At 43.0% G+C, this 21,229-nt stretch overlaps 1 protein-coding gene across 1 annotated transcript; it reads right to left on the reverse strand.

Moving 5' to 3' along the window:
- Nucleotides 1–106: 106 nt before the first annotated feature.
- LOC135909640 (NADH-quinone oxidoreductase subunit B-like) lies at nucleotides 107–18,916 on the reverse strand. The gene is made up of 5 exons (XM_065441655.2): nucleotides 18,764–18,916; nucleotides 16,906–17,144; nucleotides 12,176–12,355; nucleotides 4,279–4,414; nucleotides 107–281 (listed from the first exon to the last, which is right to left on the reverse strand). Exons 1-5 carry the CDS (start codon nucleotides 18,774–18,776, stop codon nucleotides 184–186), a joined length of 666 nt encoding a protein of 221 aa, XP_065297727.2. The 5' UTR covers nucleotides 18,777–18,916; the 3' UTR covers nucleotides 107–183.
- Between the last annotated feature and the right edge of the window lie 2,313 nt (nucleotides 18,917–21,229).

Here is a 21,229-nt window from a genome sequence, read left to right on the forward strand (position 1 = left end):
ATTGTTGAAAAATGTAAATTAAGTCTTCTTAGAAAATGTTGTTATGATGACATCAACATTCAAATGATGCCTTTGAAAAGTGAAGCATTGAAAGTATAGGCAGAGATCGACAGATCTTTACACATCTTTATTACAACTCCTAAAACGTGTGTACTTGAAACTCCTACAGCAGACAAGTGCAGCCTACTTTCTGTACCACATTTGAGCCATGTTCATGCGCTTGATTTTCCTCTGCAGTTGCAGGATGCCGTACATGAGAGCCTCGGCGGTAGGAGGACAGCCTGAAAATAGAACAGAGCCTTTGTCACAACTGTGCTTGGAGCAAAATTTTCCCGTGAAGGCCACTGCTGCCGAGACCGCAATGAACGGTCATCTAGACTAGTGACCTGATGCGCATCGCATGAAAGAAATACGTGAGGCAAAAGCGTTTCGATCATTCAAAATTTGACTGACACCAAAGTGCAGCCCAAGCACTTGACCAATCTAAGTATAATGCATGCACCTAAAGCACAGTACAGAAGCACTTTTTCATTATGCCTCATTGAAACGCAGCCACCGTGGCCGAAATTCAAACTCGTGACCTCGTGGTCAGCAGCCAAACGCCATAGCCAGCAAGTCGCGGTAGCAAGTGCATCACGAAGAGAAGGATAGACACAAGACAGAATAACAAGGCTGCAAATCACATTGTGTGAATGTATGTACAATCATGGATAAATTAAATGAAAGTGGTACAATTAAGAAGAGTAAGACTACAAAGAACCATGCTGTTGATTTACTTATACAAAAATAATGTGACTGTGAGTGTAACATAGAGGGCAGGGGACTTATGACAACTCAGAGAAAGTTTACTATTACAATCATAGCCTTGAGATTAGTGAAGTTCCTTTTATCCTTTTAACACAGCACGATATGTGACCTGGCAGACATCATCTGCCACAGTAACACACAGGTGTGCATCAAGGCAAGCAGGTAAGGAACACAAATGACAGCAATGGCGGCCACGTCCATGTTTCTTTTACTGTTGTCATCTTTCTTTAGTGGTAAACATGTCATGCAGTAAATACTAACTAGGCCAAGCTCAAGTACTTCTAAAGCAGGTAAGAACTTGGGGTCACTCTGCACCATATGCTACCTTCCAGGCATATCATTTCTTTCTGCTCTGTAAAACACCATTTCTGGAGTTGTGGTCCACAAAGCTGATTCTGTGTGTTTTAGTTAAATATTGGCTGTTCGTATTTTTGAAAGTGTTGGACATTGTGCTTTTGGAATCCAATGCCACATATCATTCTGCAAGCAAGCTTCTCTGCAGCACGTAATGTAGCAGGCAGAGTGGTGTCTTGATTTCTGTAAGCGCTGCACAGTGCCTTCTTTTCTGTGATTTGGCACAGTATGGTTAATAAGACCTATTCAAACCAAAATGTTAGTATTTGTGAGCATCCAGAAAATGAGAAGATTGTCATGAAATGGAAAGGTGAGCTCAGAGGGAATCATTTGTTTTTCTTCCAGAGCAATTCTGTGGGCACAGAATTTATTACAATGTTACCGAACGGGATATCTGGCACCATTGTATATACAAGCTGCTGTGATACAAGGAGAATGATGGTAGATGAAAGGTTCAGCTTGTATCAAAGGGGTCCAGATCCATCCCTCAAGCTTGGAGAAAAAACACAGTCTGTGCATAGCATATGCTTCCATGAACACCTCAGCCAAATTTAGCAGTCGTACAAGACACGAAGAGCTCACAAGCAGCGTGCAAAGTTACCCTTTTCTCAAATGCTCTCTTTTAAATACAAGCCTTCTCCTCACTCTTTTTGGGCTGATGTATTTCATAATACAGCAGATTCACATATGTGGCTGTAATTAATGGTTGACATCAATCAAGACGGGTGTTTATATCGGTGCGCTTCTTCCTACTGTTACTCTGTATATTTATTCACACATTTTAACAAACAGGCTAAAGTAAGGGAAAATCTGCTTTCGGTTTTTGATAAGGATTACAAACTTCTGGCAGAAGCCAACTATCGTCTGCTCATGCTTGGCGGTGGCCGCCCGCATAGGAATTAAACTTTGGCCACCCTGCTTATCGTTGCTATAGCCGTAAGGTCTCTTTAATCCTGACTAGTTTTGAACACTCAACTAGCCTTGAACCATGCAAAATATAAGGTTAGACCACATGCATGCTTGCCAGCATGTGCTCACTCCTGGCCACTCCAGGTTATATACCTTGGCAGACTTCGCTTTGTATAGAGCTATTGACAGCGCTTCGAAATGCACAAGCTGGATGTGGCTACTATCCGTACTTCAAGCTGGTGCAGGACAAAGCCGGTCCACACCACATAGCATGGCCAAACTGGAGCATTCAAGCAAGTGCAAGCGTGCTCTCAAGCCCTATCATGCACAAAGCAAACGCTGAGCATATGCACTACAGTTGCAAGTTGTTGCAGCCTACTATGTAGCATAGATACCGCGGCCGCCACAGGGTGGCACGGCAAGTCTGCTGGCTGAGTGCACTGTGGCTCGTTGAGCACAACTGCGTTTGGCACATTGCGGACTCCAAAATTAGAAATACTAGTTGCATCTACGTGAACATAAAAAATCAAATTGGAATTGTGCACCACAGTGACATTCAGTAGGCAGAGCATTGTGAGCACACCCCGCTCTGTCGTAGCAGTGCAAGGCATTAAAGGAGCGAGAGCACCGCCACCGGGATCTTTGACTGCCAATAACTCTGCTTCTGCTGAAAGTACTGAAGTACTTTTGGAGGCAAAGTAGTTATGAAATAGTCTATTTTAAATACAAATGCGTTTCTTGAATTCGATAAAAAGTGGTTCAGGGCCCCTTTAAATGTAGCTTGGCTTAAAACATGGTAGTAGCAGCACGAATACAACCTTCCTAAAGAGATATAGACTGTCCTAGTTCACCCGTAATGGATCTTTCGTTAATGTTTACTCACATATAACACAACAAGCAAGAGAAGAAAATGAAAACAAACTACTGAAACTGATGCATGGTGAGCACAGACCTTGTAGCCTTTCCTCCAACTTTGGTGGCCTGCCAACTCTGTTCACGTTTGATATAATATATTGTAGAACCTCGCATAAGTTCTCATGGCTTAATACAATATTTTTATTAATAATGAAAAATAAGCATTTTACACACTGCTTTATAAAGAATGAGTCATTGTGGGAGATGGAACACTGTCAGGTAGAACCATCTTTAAGGTGTGTAGGCTCTCTGAGAAAAGATGACAATCTAAAGCCCCATAACCCAACATTTCTATGCATACAATAGCACCGCAGTGGCATTTTCCCTCTAAGCAATTACAAGGCACTCTATGCCTGTGGGCAAACAGGAGCCATCAAGAGCACTCTCAAAGTGCTCTTTCAAGAGCCAGTGCCTTTGGGTAGGATAACAGGAGTAAGAAGCCTGCCATCCCACAGGAGAACAAGGGCACTTTTGTGATGTCAAGAGCACCCAAGAGCATTTTTCACTATACTCTCACTTAAAGATTGGACTAGAAAGGAAGTCTTGTGACAATACCATGTCCATTTGTTTTACACTGGTTTAGCCTGTGTGTGCAAACAATGGCAAAAGAAAAACATAGTCAGTGTGTCCATCAGCAGGAGTGCACCTTGTCAGTCGTCAAAAGCACGGGAAATGGCTGCGGTCGTGAAATGTCATCCTTGTGCCTAGGTGCTTGACATGCCAGACAATAGCAGCAGCGACAGTTGCTGGAGTTTAATTTCAGTGTCCAGCTCTTTATCGTCGAGCAGCAAAATGGCACATCACGTACAGTGGAATGCTGCACATCACGAAAATGCATTTCACAGCCACCTTATGGATGATGCAAGGAAGCCAAAAAAACTCACTCAATTGGCCTATTCGCCTGCTGCCAATGCCTCTCGCACTTCTCGGAGTACAGTGAATGTTCCAATGGTGCAAGAAGCAGTTATGCTCTAACTGCACTTCTGCTGGTCTCACTGTTTGATGGCTCTGCTCCCATTTGCCCAGAGGACAGCATAAGAAATTTGAACACGGAGGATGAAGGAAGACAAGAAGCAATGGCACTGAAGGCAGCAACTGTGCCTTCTGATTTTTTTTTAATGTCTTGTCATCTTGTGCTCCTTCTAAGAAAATAAAGACAACGAACACTTCCTGACAGGCTTCTTGAATTGCTGTGGCATAGCAGCACAACAATTACAACTTGCTAACATGACCACTATAATCAACAACCTCCTTCCTGTCAATTAAACTAGTGGGATGTTGTGGGTATCATACCTGGAACATAGATGTCCACAGGGATGATGCGATCGCAGCCGCGAACAACTGAGTAGGAGTAGTGGTAGTATCCGCCACCATTGGCACAGCTTCCCATGGAGATGACCCACCGAGGTTCCAGCATCTGGTCGTACACCTGCAGCAACAAAAGCCATCAAAAGCAGCTAAAAAGGAAAGCTCTGCCGACTTGTCAGGAGGCTCCTATCATAGTTTTCACTAATGGTACATTTGGCTTTACATTCGGCTGGTCATTACTGAGCGCTTGGACGCACTCTCACCTACAACCTGGGAGTGCGACCGAGATTTGACAGAGTTACGGTCATGCAGCTTCCATTCTTCGTGTAGCGTCTGCCACGGCGGTGTGTTGGCGTTGGCACTCCTTGCTTGTTTAGAACAGAAGACATGCTGACGTGCTTCTTCTTTTAGCCTCAGATTGCTCTGACGAGTAGGTGCATGTTCGGCTTGGTCAAGCTTTCTCTGGCTTGAAGATTGAAACCGCATAGTTTCAATCTGACTCAGAGTGCAGTAGGGACCAGCCGAATGTATCTTAAGTGTAGAAATAAGCATGCATTTCACCAGCTTGGGCTGAAAGTGCACAGAAACCTGTTGTAAATGTGAGCCACCTAGCAGTGAATACTACCGTCAATTTTTGTCAATTCGATCTTGACGAGATGAATGAAGTTTTTTGAGGGCGTTTAAGTAAAAAGGCAGAAGTAGAAGTCCAAACACACTGCTGCTTCATTTGTCAGTGCTAACCTGATGCTAAAACGCACCCAGTTTTTATCGGTTCACAGTAGAAAATAATATGCGGCCACGTCAAACGTGCACTCTATTTCATGACAAAACAAGTAAAAAAAAAGGCACTGCATACCTTCAAATCTGGCATTTTGAAATAGGATGAAACCTGCAGATTTTACATCTACAGAACATAAATTTATCTACACTTAGTGTCCGCTGAGGTCAATTTCAGACTGTTTTTGAAAGGAAGCTTTAGCTCAGGGCTAACTCCGATTTTCTTATTCAAATACTACATGTAAAATGCAGAAGTGCTTTCATGAGACAACCGCTAGACCTATGTGAACGAGCTTTGCATTTGAGAGAGAAAGTTAAATTGAAACAACCGTAGCAAGCGAAATTTTGATCCGAGACCTCAAATCTTTTAGAAAAATCGGTAAGCTTAAAAAAAATAGAAACATGAAGTTTACAAACCTCTAATTCTGCAGAAAGAAGCAGATACCACCGCAGTTCTTTCAACTGCATTTGTTAGAGCATCTAAAGTGGACAAGTATGATGTAGGTATTTGCAGCTTATGTGAACTTGCTAGAATGTTTAGGAGGATTTTGCAAACGTCCACTTCACAAATTAGTGGTATACTTCAGAGCAGTTTGTAATGAATCAGTTTTATCTGCTTTAGGTGTATTATTAGGTGCTGTTTACAGAATTGTGATACGTTTTTTTATTGCTGAGTTACTGAGTTGTTCAGTTTTTCTCAAATCTCAACACTTTCTTAATTAAGAAAATGATGACCTATAGAAAAATTCTGCTTCCTATGGCCAGTAAATTGTAACACTTATTGTTGCTCAGTTTTGCACCGTTGGTGCCGTCTACAGCAAGAGAGATGAGTGACAGTGGTGAGAGCCATGTGAGAAGGTATTTCCATTAATGGAAGCGCACATGGCATTGCATGCGCTTCCACCAATGAGAGAGGATTGCTTGGTAACATGACAGAAAACTCAGTCCTTTGTAACACCACCAGGTGTGTTGCCCTCTGGACATCACATGCACAGAGCAAGATTAGTTTCAAAGAAAGACTCGGGAAGAAGGATCAAATTAAATGGATGGCTAAAGTGTACAGGTATCTGTACCTGAAAAGTGTGGACACAGAACAGAGGAAGAGCTCAAGAAAGTTGACAATCAAAGTTGTACAGGGTGATACGATCTCGACCGGGTGAGGTGGATCTTCACCGCATGAATCAGGAAACGACGATAAAGCCGGGCATTGTGACCATGAAAAAAAAGTAGAAAAGATTGTATTCACTTCATTGGTACATGGTTCTGACTCTTATCCAAGTCTCGAGCAGTTCTGATCTAGCATGGAGGCCAGGATGGCCTTAAATGACCCCTCTTTCCTTCGTTGATAGAATCCACTGGCCAATCACAGACACTGAATCATTCACCACCTCTATCGCCCTTCACTGGTTGTCAGCATGCTGCTCGGGTGCTGCCATCAATGTGCTGCTCGTTGTGGTCCTGTATTTTACGCGCTGCTCATTGTGCTTCAACGTGGTGCACCTATCTCCAACGTGTCACAATAGGAGGCAACCACCTGTCGTTGATGCTTTCCCCCGGGACTTCTCCACGAGGACCCTTTCATTGATAATTAGCCACTTCGTAACGGTCAGGAGGGCAACGTTGCTGTCTTGAAGCGGAGTGAATGATGGGACGTGAACGTGAACCATGACGACTGCGTGTTGCTGGTGGGGCATCCCCCCTGGTCACCAGATGTGGTAGTTGAAGGCTTCTTGGAAAACTTGGATTGATCATAACAGCCCATCTCCCCGTCACCAGAGGTGGTAGTCGATGGCTTCTTGGAAAACTTAGGTCGATCCTAACAAGGGTAACTGAAAGTGTCAATTGACAACCAAGAGTCGCTAAAAAGAATGTGAGAGAAACAAAGACAGTGAATCGAATGCAAAGAATGGAAATAAAAAGGACCATGGAGTTTACAAGAATGAGCAGAAAGAAATTAGAAGGAAAGATCTGTACGATAACACAAAGGGCAGTGCCTTGCTATTTAGGGCTCGAGCTAGTTGCCTGGAGCAAATATTTGCAACAAGATGAGGCACGTGTATGCCACAGCTAAAATGCGGAGACCACTCGGCACATCCTAATGGAATGAGAAGGGATTCACCCAGTGAGGCCTGTAGGTAACGTACACCTTCAAGAAGCGCTTGGACTTAGTGGATGGAAGCAACAACCAGTCAGCAGTTGCGATAAGCAAGAGAAATTTGAAATGTTGATGAAAAAAAAGCACAGAAGAGATTCATACGACCGGATCAGTTACAGGCATGGGTAGCAGTACAAGGTAGATAAAGTTTTTGAGGAAGAGAAAAAGGTTGGTTAAGGAGGTGTACACAAAAATGCTAGGATGAAAAGGGTGTACATGTAGAGCATACCTGATTAACTTAAACAGGCTGGGTGACTATTTGCCACAGCTCCGTTTCAAAGGAAATGCTAATAAATCATCATTATCAAGTCCTGCAAAGCTCATAGATTGTGCCCGCAGTATCACAGGAGTTTTGCCGCATCGCAGTCATGGCGACTGTACAACGATGACAGCATGACAACAAATGCATGAGGACGATGCGATGATGAGAATCAAGTGACGACAACACGATTATGATGGCATCACCTCGATGGAGCGACACAGGCAGTATGACAATGACGACGCAACGGCATGATGATTCTGAAATTATAACGATGGTATAATTACGGTATGATGACGAAGATGGCCTGACCATGACTGTATGGTGATGGCGCAACAGCAAATGCACGATGATGGTGGCATCATCACAACTGAATGACAACATCATGATTATAATGGAATGACAACAGAGGAATGATGCTGATGGAACGACAACAATCAGATGACTAGGACTGTATGACGACGATAGAATGACCACGATGGCATCACGATGACAGTATGACAATGAGTGCAAGACAATAACAGTATGACAACAGTGGCAGTGGTATGCACCTCACTCTGTGTGCCCGGATGTAGTGTATTCTTGGGAAGTCGGCAAGCATTGGAGAGGAGCATAGCAATTTAAGCAAGAACACTGTAAAACATCCTTTACGCTGAAATGTCCTGGAGAAAAGGACGACCTTCAGACACTCAAATGATTTGGCGAGCTCGAAACTGGGAGAAAAAATAGCGAGCCCACATGACAACAAACACTTAATTAAGGCATTTGCATTACACACTCGAAACCATCCAGCTTTTTTTTCTTTCTTTTAAAGGGACACTAAGGGCAAATATTAAGTCAAGCTAAAGTGGTAGATTAGTGCTCGAGAATCTCTAAGGTGTCAACATTATTGTGAACAGAGCCTTAATAATCTTGAAATTGAGGTAAATGCAGGACATGATTAGAGAGTCCCCCGGGACATCTAAGTACTTGCCTCATGATGATGCCTGATGGTGATGATGATGAAGGAACTCCTCAGTTCAATTCTGTCACAAGTATTCAACTACTCAATGCAAATAACATCCTTGTATTGTATTATAAGACAAAATAAAATGCTACTTGTCCAGTTCTATATTGTTTTTAGAAAAAAGAACTCATTGAAGTTACCCTTGACAATGATGTGGGCGGTCACAAGGTTTCGTCCTTGCACGACTCTGTGCCACCCGCACTTTCGCATTTCAGTAGTTTCGTTATTGCATAGTGCTGCGCTGGTTTTGCTGGCTCGCGAACTCACACAAACTGCAAGTAGCAGAGAATTCGACTTCCACGTGATGTCACTGAATGCCCGAACGGTCTATGCCACTTGACCAAAGAAGCAGTTGCAGCAACAAATCCATTGCTCTGTCTTGGCTAAGTAACGCCGTCTGTTGGGCACCGTTCTACTCACCGACGGCAGCAAAGGGTGGGATGGTGTATGTAATGCCACCACTCCCCCGGTTGGGTAGCGGGATATCTAAATTACGAAAAATGGATGCGGACAGTTCAGATGCAATTTTCTCAAACTAAGTGTTTTCTTTGCAAGGTTTCTGGAGTGGTATTTAAACAGTTCATGTCGACTTAGTATTTGCCTTTAGTGTCCCTTTAAGCGCAACAAACATCTTATGCAAAAACTTGCTCTGCCACCATCTTATGATGATAATGGCGATGACACTGGCGCTGACGGTAGGCTGTTTGCAATGCTATGAGGACAATTTTGTATTCAATTTGAACATGCAGGTAGTTTTTGGACAATCTTTCTTGGGAAAAAAGATACATTAATATAGGATAAATATCGGATTCATTTATTGTGAGCCGCAGTTTTCAGAGGAACCAGGCCAAAAAGATTGCATTTTTGGCAGGAAATAATGAGCCCTCAATGCAGTCACTGCCCTTAGCACCACCAAGAGAGATGCTGTAGCCATTGGGGTCATGATTGGGGTTACCATAGGGTCCAGGCCCATGAATGTGAGCATTCAGCTTCAAATTATCTGGGAAAAGTCAATTTCAGGGTATAAATAACGAAAGTTTTGGTCCGTGGAAATTTATGGTTGCTGGCCAGGACGTTGGGCTGGGATCGAACTGATGGAAAAATTGAGTAAACCATAGTCAAATTACAAAGTCGAAGCCGACAGGAAAGTCTCCAGCCTAGAAGGCTGCCACTCACACCATGCCGTTCTTGTAACCATTTAAGACATTGAACACATTGAAGACATTGGAACCATTTCAGGCTTATTGACTAGGAACATGAGTCCCTTCTGCTGCTCATGCCATAGCGTTCCCCAAAACTTCCATAGGCCAAGTGGCAATAGACACTGGATAATGTGGAGTGCAAGAACACATTCCCTTGACGATTTAGAAATTTGACAGCCTAACCAGTTATCAAGTGACGCATCATGCCCATTGATTCGTCCTGCGACAATTGGCATCTTTGATTTGTTGTCCAGGACTGCTTGAGACGCTGCGTACGCAACACCCATTGGCTGAAAGTGCCCCCTTGGGCCATCCGGGTCTGTCAGGGACAAATAATTTAAAAGACCCAGTGGCCATGCCACATTCTGGCAGGATCTGATTCCACAAAACGCGCTGAATTGCTTGTCAGCAAGATGAGAGGCAGCGAGAGCTTTCGCCCTAGACAGTGCCTCTTCAATGAACGCCTCTACAATTAAATGAACTGCATAACGAAGGAATTATGTCATTATGCTGTCTTTGTAGCATTGTGAACCATGCACGGCCTTTAGAATGAAGTGACCTACATAACGAATGATTTCGGAGGCCCCAAGCACTTCCTTATAAAGATGTTCGACTATAGCAGCTTTCAACTCTATTGCCTCATGTCGCCATCCTATAGACTTCTCATAATACATACGTAAATCTGCGGTCTTTCGTGATTTGAATTAGTGCAAGTTAACTAGCACTATAGACAAAAGGAGCCCTGCAATGTGCTTATGAAAGGTGTGGAATGTGTCTTTATTAAAGGGCATTTCCTCACAAATTTTTTTCCAGCAGAAAGTTGTTAAATGCACTCTGTATGAATGAAACTATTGGCAATAAGCAGTATTAGCACAGTTATATTACGCTTCGCCATTCCATGATGCTGTTGTCTTATAGAGATAACATTTCTCCCTTGTTGCTTCTGCCAGAGGCACTCCTTAGTTGTGAAATCCACCTAAGGCCATATTTTCAACTGGCCAGATTCGCCCCCCCCCCCCCCCAAGAAGGCCAATTGCTATCACTTTTGCAAGTGTACAGCAATACACACGAAAAGAAGCGAGGATTTCAGAAAGTTGAGGGAAAGAATGAGAGATCTTTTCAACAAAACTTAAATGTTATTCGCAGTTGATCACTTGCGGATATGCTGTACAACCGCTTCAAAATATTGTGTGACTAGCATCAGACACCTAAGCCTCTATGGCCGACAGCATTCCAGGTGCAACGACACTGTGCTTTGCACTGCGCCAGAAATGCTACCGCCCATAGACACATCTACGCGTCTGGTGCTAGTCATGTGAAATCTTGTGAAAGTGATTATATTGCCAAAAGTAATAACCTGGTAATACCACACCTGTAGGGGCTTTATAATCTGAGTATAGGCATAATAATATGCTAAGATGGACATAATATCGTACTGACTGACGCAAGATAGGCTGGCACCTGTGGCCGCCGGCCACTGGAACTAGAATGTCGAAGTGTATAGTGGGATGTGTGCTCTCCGAATGACAACCATTATTAAAGGAACACCATTTTGCCAAGGACTCGCTTGTTAACTTCGTGACATTATAGTGACTAAGCAAGTTTATTTGCAATGCTCAAAAAGTGTTTCGCTAAAGCTAGTGTTGTCATGAGATGCTGACAATACAAAGTATGTTAAGCATTATGCACACAATACACGAATCAGTAAAGTTGTGCTAATGAGCTGGTTTTGATGAATATACGTACTTTAGGAGCATCTTAGCTTATGATACCAAAAAAATATCTTAGGGATGTGTGCTCTCCGAATGACAACCATTATTAAAGGAACACCATTGTGCCAAGGACTCGCTTGTTAACTTCGTGACATTACAGTGGCTAAGCAAGTTTATTTGCAATGCTCAAAAAGTGTTTCGCTAAAGCTAGTGTTGTCATGAGATGCTGACAATGCAAAGTATGTTAAGCATTATGCACACAATACACGAATCAGTAAAGTTGTGCTAATGAGGTGCTTTTGATGAATATACGTACTTTAGGAGCATCTTAGCTTATGATACCAAAAAAATATCTTACCAACTCACTCAAACCTGGACCTTTAGCATCATGAAGATATCACGTAAAAAGATTCTGCCTTGAAGCTATACCAGCCTAAAGGAGATTGGAATATGCTAATATCATGGTTTATCTTTAACCGCATGTCTCTTTACAGGTTGAATTGCACTGTGAGCAATGAAAGAAAGAGTGCAAATATTAACAGCCTTCATTATGCAAGAAAGAGGTGAGGCGTGCAGACAGGACACAAGAGTAGAGAAGTGGACAACACGAACACCGGTGTCGGCGTTCGTGTTGTCCACTTCTCTACACTTGTGTCCTGCCTGCACGCCTCACCTCTCTCTTGCATAATGAATCCTTACCAACTAGCTCAGCTTTCTGTCGTTAACAGCCTTCCTACACAACTGCACATTCATAGAACGACAATACAGTACCTTTCTTAATGCTGGCGCCATCTTGTTGGTAACTGTTCCTGCTACAATGATGACATCAGCTTGACGAGGGCTTGCACGGAACACAACACCATAACGATCCATATCGTAACGAGGGGCTGCAATGTGCATCATCTCCACTGCACAGCAGGCCAGGCCAAATGTCAGTGGCCAGAGGGAAGTCTGCAGCAAACATGAGAACCACCCTGTGTTCGGTGCATCAGACACCTAGGCATCTACAGGCAACAGCACTCCTGGTGCAATGCAACGACAGTGTGCTTTGCATTGTGCTAGAAATGCCACCAATCTGCTTTATATGTTGCCTCATTGTGCATGATGGCAAACATTTTCACGCAGTCTATAAGCACAAAGTAGTATTTTGTCTCTCTTTTCCTCTTCTTTTCGCACAGGTGATATGCTTTGAAGAAATTTCAGAGTAATCACAGCTGCAGAGTAGAAAGCACAATTAGTAGAAAGGAAGTAACAAGCCTATATTCCTGCTAAAGTTACTAGAAGGAAACTTGGCACTGAATTTGCTGACGTCATTCAATCACCATAACTATACTGGGCAGTACATAGATTTTTCTATGATTAGGCACAGCTGCTTTCAGAACGCAACATGGCACTTGTTTTATTTTTCTTTGTTGTTCAGCTGTGTTGCATGCTAGTCCCACACTCAATCCTTTAGAGCAGTAAAGTGCTTTATGGACAACTATATCATTCGATTATCTACTTTCGAATGCATGCATATTTGTCCACACTACTGAGTATGCACTTTGCTAGGCCTGGGTGGCTTTTGGACAGTGAAACTCACCACGTTAGGTATTTTAGAGAGTTGTCTAATCCTCAAAGGGGCCCTGAAACACTTTTTGAACATAAGAAAATGTTGCCGATCTGTTGACAAGGCTCCGGTGCAAGTCAAATATTATTGCACAGCATGCAGCAGGAAATTTCCAATTTCATGTTAAATGCAGAAAAAAAATCAATTGCTCTTGCTTCCGCAATGATGTCATGCATCACCATCGCAAGCAGCTTGAACTACAAGAGCTATTGGCTGGTTTCGTCGTTGCAAGAACATTCTCAGTAATAACTATTGTTCATTTTAGTTAAATAAATGAAACATGTATATGTCTGGAATCTCAAAAAGACAGAAAAACCATTTTATTTTTGCACTGCGGATCTAAATACGACAGTTACGTGTTACTGTGTCTGCTATGCTAGGCCTCCAAGATGAAAGGCGTTGTATAAATACTGCAGCCGCCACAAGCAATCTTGCATTCAACCTTTGAGTCGACCCAGCGAGATATTGCTCCCGCCAGTTGTCCCCTTGTGAAGCTTCTAAGATGCTAGTCCAAATGAAAGGTGGCAGAAAGCCGTTGATTAGACCGATAACTACCTAAGTCTAACTTCGCTTGTGATTGAAGAATTCAAAAAGTTTTTGCGACAGGCGATTTGCGAAGAGATGTATATGAATAGTGATGTAGGGCCCCTTTAATGTTCTGAAAACAACATAATTGCAGAGATTAGAAGGTAATTTAGGCTAATCCTTTCCACACAGATAATTTGATATGGCAATAACAGGTTAAAACAAGACGCTAGAAGCCAAAGGGGTGAAGTTTAGACAACTTTATGTACTACCCAGCATTCTCATGCTAAATGAAATGCTGTAACAGTGCTACATCTGTCAATTTAGAAGACAAAATCTAAATCACTACACTATGTATGTTGCATATGAAGAACTGAGTCTAATGGCAATGTTTCATTCATAGGTCTCATTTTGTCATGCTTAACTCTATCACGGCCTGGACATCAAGACACTAGGCATAATATGAACAGAGCTGAAAGGGCAGCAGTAATATTTTCAACTATTACAGCAATTAACTCACCCAACTTTTAGCAACAACACGGCCCTCGTTTTGCTCACTCCTAGAGCTCATGAGCCATCATCTCCTTTGGCTCACTGTATGCTTGAATCAGAGTGCATGACAGTACCCTGTGCCAGCTTTTACAATTTGTATTTTTCGTTCAGTGGTCTGGACTTTCATGACTCAATATACTGCAAGGAAGCTTTCCTGTGCAGCCAAATTCTTGCCATGTTTTCAGTAAGCCAAAAGATCACTGCAGCTTTATTAGGCAGTGCATAAAACCTTGCACAAAAACTGTTGAGTATCTTAAGGTTTTTCCTTTTCCACACATCTTTTTTCAACATTTTTGATATGATCTAAAACACATAAAATACATGGCAAAATAAAAACTGCTACTGTTAAATTAAAATGATTGTAATGAGGCGACCTCGCCTGTGTCTCATCAGTGTCACGAGGCTCTTGATTTGGAGCTGCGTTTTTGTCTATGGTGTGCAAAATGTATGGCTAACTTCACGCCAGAAGGCACAAATGATGCTCCAAATTTAGCACCACATTACACTAGAGATGTGACTTTTCAGAGCAGTGATACCACCCAAAGGTCCAGGCAATCTTTGGCAAAACTATGGAAAGGGCACGCAGACACTGCCAGCTGAGCTTTGTGGTACTTATAGCTAGCGAGGATCGGCAGAGATAACCACAACAAGGAATTGACTGATCAGTAATATTTAGCTCAGTGAAAATCTTGAATCATTCTTTTACTTGAACTTTGAATAATTTGTACCAAGCTTGCTTTTCTCATTCTGGTCGATCCAAAGAAGGTTAACCGAACCGAAACATGACCACAAAACCTCATGCATCCTGAAAGATGCATTCTGTTGCAATTCAAACTCAAATCATAAATGCGTTGACAGAAAGAAGCCTGCCGAATGAGTCATCACAGAAAGCAATGCCTAGCAGCAAAGAGGGGAAGGAAAGAAAATAAGATGAAAAAATGGCTGTGGCTTAGGTAAGGTTAAGCCCAGGATGCGAAGCATACTAGCCTTTATTTTAGTTGTTGAACCACTGTTTAGCCTGGTGAACTGCTGTTGCTTGGCTATATTTGGTTCGGCTAGACGAAGAAACAACTCATGCATTACTTCTTCGCCTTCAAGAGTGGAACGCGACAGCGTTCCCGTCGACCCGCCAAGGGGTGTAAGACAATGGGCTACAGGGCAGCGACTACGCGCCCCGCATTGGACGCGGTGAGCGTCGAGCAAAGCAGCGTTCGGCGCGGCAACGAAATGTGCGCCTGAGCAAGAGACGCACGCCTTAGAAACAGCGCGTTTCTAAGGCAACACCGCATTCACTAGAGGCGCTTTTGTACCGCTTTGAAGCGTTGTACTCGTGGCTCAGTGGTAGCGTCTCCGTCCCACACTCCGGAGACCCTGGTTCGATTCCCACCCAGCCAGTCTTGCAAGAGTTGAGCCAAAGCCACTTCTCCTCTGTCGTGACGTCACGGTGTCACGTGATTTCATGGTCACCGCCGCGCCTGAGGAGCTGGGTTGAGCCCTCGTTCTCCTCTGTCGTGACGTCACGGTGTCACGTGATTTCATGGTCACCGCCGCGCCTGAGGAGCTGGGTTGAGCCCTCGTAATATGCTTCGCATAAAAGAAAGGATGCTTATCTGTACTGCACACCACCATCACTTTCTGTGCAATGAAACTACAATCATCAGAGTGTAGAAATACAAAAGGCTTAGCAATCAATACTGCCATGGCAACCTTGAATTCAAGAGGTATAGCATGTGCCTTTGTCTTACGTAGTGAGCACAAGACACTGAGACTAACAGATGCCACCAAAGACAGACGAGCTGCATCTCATCCTTGGTTATCAATGGCAGCCTATATTTTTTTTTTACCAATATCAACACATCTTCCAAATCCAAACAAGCTAGAGTTACACAAGAAGATGAAGATTTCGAACAATCACCATTAATAGAACAAGGGATGTATCAGGCTAGAACCAACATTTTGACAAGGGCAGAGCAACAACTGCATTCCATGACAGTGTTTGTAACCCTGTCAGACACGATGTCCACATTTCTGGACGCAAATTGTTTTGCCAGTTCTGTCCAGTAGTGGCAAAGGAAAAGCAATGAATATGAGCTTTGGGTGAATTGAACCTCCTGTGTACTCAATAAGTCTTCTGTATTTGACTTCGGTTTGCTGTATATTGCTACAGACAATCACTTTTATGAAGACATTACGATGCTTAACGAAACATTTACATGCCATATTTTGGCAGCAATCTTGAAACAATCATTTTCTTTTCCTCTTAATGCATGCAGCCAATAACTAAATTGCGCACGTACTTCAAGCCTACAATTCCATTATTTTTATGCAATAGCATGACTTACTACGGTAAATTCATATTTAATTACTCCGTAATTATGATGATTCAATAGGAAATGTACAAAGCAGCATCCTACCACCTTGTCTTTCTTGCAATAAAGTGTAGAGCACCTTGGAATAAAGTGTAAGGCGCATCATAATTTGTGTGGGATATAGCTTACTCCCAACGAGGGAGAATGCAGTATATAAATGTTGGAGGGATATAAATGCCAAGCAAAGAAGTTGTTGCCCTGAAAGGGAGGGTACATTAGAAGTCCGGTCCCTTTGTTGAAAAACTGGTTCCAACATGAGACATTTCTTGTTCTGTCACTGTTGATCATTTGAAGTCTCCATTTTCCTGTGCAACTCTGTCTTGTTTGGATTTGACCACTGTTTATCAGCCCTTCCAAAGGAGTTCATGCAGTTTTTGATAAACTCATGGTAGCGTTCAGCTGTGGATGATTCGCATGCAAATTTCTAGCACTAGCATGCCAGTTACCTTCCTGCCCCAGGCAAGAATGTCATCAGCGCGAGCGAGTGCGAACTCCACCGCATTTGTTGGCTTGAAAGGCGAGTATGGCCTCCAAGGCTGTGTTGTTTGGCCAGGCTCTGAAGGAGCCGGTTCAGGAGCCTTCGATGCACTTGGGCGCAACTGCAACGTCACCGCAGCACTGCGACACTGAGGGCCAAGTATACGCTGCAAGACTGAGGTTGCCATGCGGCCTGACCCCCAGATGGCTGTAGAAAGAGATGCTTCAGTCAGGAACAGAGGCACACAAGAACAAGCTTCTATATATGAAAGCATGAGTCCATGTTGCTGGATCTAGTGCATATTCTATACTCATGTTGCCCTTATTTTTCCATCAGAGGTTCACACGAGCTGAAGCTGTACTATCATAAAGTATGCTCCCTTCCAGAAAACTAGATTGGGTCACCCGAGATATGGCTAAAGAACAACATTTCACCATAAGCCGCCTGTACAAATATGTGTTAACAAATACTAAATTAGCTCCACAAATGAGCAAAATAAATGTTTGAGCAAGTTGCCATGGTGATCCATTATCTTCATACCATGGTTCTTAATAGCACTACAGTACCTTTACGATAGTGGTAGTATAACACATATTCATAGTGCTATACTACCACTATAGTGTAAGTGCAGTGTTATAGTGTAATGAAGAAGAGAGCTCAAGCATCGCTCCTGCTGCGCGTCTGCTGAAGAGGAAGGGGACAGACGCCTCGGCGCTGCAGGTCGCGCTTGCGTTATGCTAGGACTGCTTGGCTGCTCTGCGCTCGACCCGACGTGATTGTTCTTACGGCTTCCCGCTAGCCCTCAATAAACCGCGTAGCAATAGAATAACACTCAGTCAGAAGTTTACGTTGGTGCCTCTCACTTCAAGCATTTTGCCCAGCTGTGTGCGCATTACTATGATAGTAGATCCACGACATGAACATGATTGCTTAAATGGAGTGCCTGTCCCCTGCAATGTAATTATGTCCTAATCCCTTTTTGTTCTCTAAACACAATTTGCTATCAACTTAAGTAGCAGAAACTGACAGATGCCACATTTTCTCGGCACGTAGATTCATGAAGATGGGCAATGTACACCACGAACATGTTGGTACAAAAAAGATACACAGAAAGCTAACGCTGTCTTTGCGACACATGTGCCGAGCCTTTTACAATTTGCACATTATAAATTAAGCACAAAGTCATCCAAGGTCTGACAGTGAAAGCTAGGCCGAAGTGCATCAGGTGTTTAATGAGAACATATGCGCTGACAGGTAGCACAGTGCAGAACAAATTACCCGTTACGACTGACATATAAGATAATCAGTTAAAGCACAGTAATTGACCTGAGTGAGAAAACTCGGCTGTGGTTTCTACAAGACTGACAACGCTTCCTTTTTATAGATGCGAGTTGGGCGCTCTCCAACTTCGCATAAGATGCGTAGCGCTCTTGATTTTTCCAAGGCATTCAGATATTGTGCCTGCGAACAAATTATAGACCACATTCGACGGATATTTGACCTGCAATGAAGTCGCTTAACTGCGGGTTATATTCACTCCTACCACTGAATGCCAGGATGGCTCAAACACTGATTGCTTAACCTTGAATGTACGGCACGAAATACTTCAAATATCAGGCGGATGGCGAACCATCAGAAACTGTATGTTATATCAGTGCGTCTCAGCCGGTACTCAACATGTGCACTTCCCTTGATGGTTTACATGGAAGAATACATATATATAACTTTACACGCACAATATTGACTACACTGCATGTAACTTTCGTCAAGCTTTCAACTGAAATACTGTACGAACAAGTAAAAGTGTGTGATCATACAAAGCTTACCTTGGCTGCCCATCTTTGCGTATACCCTTCAGACCTTCAGCAGACAAGAGTCAACATGCTATGTGGATTGGATAGGTTTGGATTTTTAAAAGCCGTCGTATAATAATAAAAACGAAACCGAAAAAAGATTTTCACATGCACCCATCTGGATGCTCTAGAGCGCACTACATAGAGATGGAAAGAGAGACCAGCAGGGTTTTGCGAGCTTTAAAATCATAATCAAAACTGCCAGTCAACTACACTGGACTTATCGCCGATTATTTTCGACGCACAATAGATGATGGCCGAAACCCAACGTCTATGACGTATCTCTGGCTCCCGAAATCGCTTTCGCCGCATTTAACCAACAAAAGCATAACCTTCAAGATCTGTATTTAAAATTTAGCGGAAGCCACCCCATGAAGCGTGGATTTGGACGACACCTTTGAACATCTTTAGTGTTTTCTATTTAAAGCAGTAAAACGAGGTTTTTTCCTGAGCATTCTCAAAGCGCTCTCCTTATCAGAGAACAATCGGAGAAAGTTTGTACGTGGTTTATATATACAGACACACAAGAACGTTGAGACACACAGTATGCCACAGCGCACCAATAACATAGCCTCCGAGATGCCAGTAAATCGCGCTTTAGTGACCTGCATTTTTCTCTTAAAGAAGCATTACCATAATATTTTCAAAAATTCCTATTTAAATTCCTAATTCAATAGGTGCTAGACTACTAAACCATAGAAAAATTCGTGACAAGCATCAGAGCACCTACAGTTTCGGTGTCGTTCCCCCACAGTGTGTGGACCCGCGGGAGCAGAATATAGCGCTGTTTTGACGCTCGCTCCAGTTGGTTATATTGACAATATGCTCGCTCCAGCTCCTGCTCGCGTGGTCTTCTGCTAGGCCACCACATCGGCCATTTCGCATTTATTATTATTATTTTTTTTCTTTGTGAGGCCTGATGTAGCATATTGAAGAAGACCGAGTCGCCCACCGAGTCGCAACGTCAGGAATAGACTCCTCATGAGAACCGAAATCGAAACTGGCTGAATAAAAGCTAAACTAAATTAAATTATTCAGGTGCTCTGATGTGTTCTAGTAATTTTTTCTCGGTTTAGAGGACCAGGACTTTCATTTAAAGCACGGAAATGACGAGTTGAAAACATAATGTTAGTGCTCTTTAAAAAAAAAAAAAGCGTAAGACGCAGGTGCAACCATCAACTGAATGCTATCTCTAATGCTTTACAACCGTTTAGCGGTATTATGAAGTCAAAGAGCACAAATAAAAGAAAAGAAAATAAACAGAAAGAAAGGAAATAAGTATGCCTGTATACTCCTTTCTTACAGCAGTATCGTAAGAAACGCTTATTTAGTCCGCCTTTCTGTATCCAATGCTTATAAGACGTGGTAGGACCGCGTTTAGGCTCGCGTGGCGTCGTCCCGTAGAGCTCCCCCATTTCCCTCCCCGTTCCGGTAAGCTAACCACACCGTTTGCTGTTTTTTTTTCTTTGATTTTTTTTTGCGCATAAATTTATTTCTCTCCGGACAGCAACGCTTCATGATGTCATACATCAGCGGCGTCTGTCAGTTAACAGTGGCTCCCGCTTACCCGTGAAGTTGAATTTTTCGCAATTCGGGGGCTTTATTCTTTGACCCTTGCTTATGGTTCGGAAAATGTAAGAGACGACCTACGCAAACTCAGAAACTAAAACATAAATAGGGAGGGCTGGTCTAAAGCGCCTTACTCAAAAGAAATTGAGATTTAAAATTAAATTATTCGGCTTTACGTGTGAAAACCACGATCTCGTTATGAGGCACGCCGTATAGTGGGAGACTCCGGGTTAATTTTGGCCACCAGGAATTCTTTATCGTGCTCCTAAATCTAAGTAAACGGGTGTTTCTGCATTTCGCCCCCCTCGAAATGCGGCCGCCGTGATCGGGATTTTGTCCCCCGACTTCGTGCTTGGCAGCGCAACACTAAGCTAAGCAACACTAAGCAACACTAAGCAACCACGGCGGGTTTATTCAAAAGAAATAACGGTGTTCTAGAGATACATGATGTTTCTGCTGAACACTGTTATTTCTTTTGAGTAAGGTGGTTTTGCCCTGTCCTCCGTATGCTATAGTTTCTGAGTTGTATTTGCTTGAACAGTAAACTTTTGAACACGCCAGGTACACTGTTGAAGGGAAGAGACAAGTGCACGCATTGTACTGTGGATGCGCTCCAACTGCGATTCGCCATGCATTGAGCAGGTAGGGGTCATGATGACGATTATTATTACGATGATTGTTAACGGCATCCCGAATAAATTAGGGGAGGGAGAGGTCACAAATAATCACTTAGCCTGTGCGATTAGCTTATAATTAAATGTGTCACCGTATCGCAGTCACATCCTAACGGTTGTTACTATATCTCGTAGAGTTGCCTACCTGTGATGACCTCATCTCGATCTCTTCTGTCCTTTTTCTTTCTACCGATAC

This window comes from Dermacentor albipictus, chromosome 1 (assembly GCF_038994185.2).
Source record: "Dermacentor albipictus isolate Rhodes 1998 colony chromosome 1, USDA_Dalb.pri_finalv2, whole genome shotgun sequence".
Taxonomy (NCBI): domain Eukaryota; kingdom Metazoa; phylum Arthropoda; class Arachnida; order Ixodida; family Ixodidae; genus Dermacentor; species Dermacentor albipictus.

Excerpts from the sequence above, each read along its gene's own strand:
- LOC135909640 (XM_065441655.2), bottom strand. Across the intron at positions 12,356-16,905 it reads TTCTTGCCTGGGGCAGGAAG|ACTTCCCTCTGGCCACTGAC; the intron begins GTAACTGGCATG and ends TGTTTGCTGCAG. Across the intron at positions 4,415-12,175 it reads TGGCGCCAGCATTAAGAAAG|GTGTACGACCAGATGCTGGA; the intron begins GTACTGTATTGT and ends TTGTTGCTGCAG.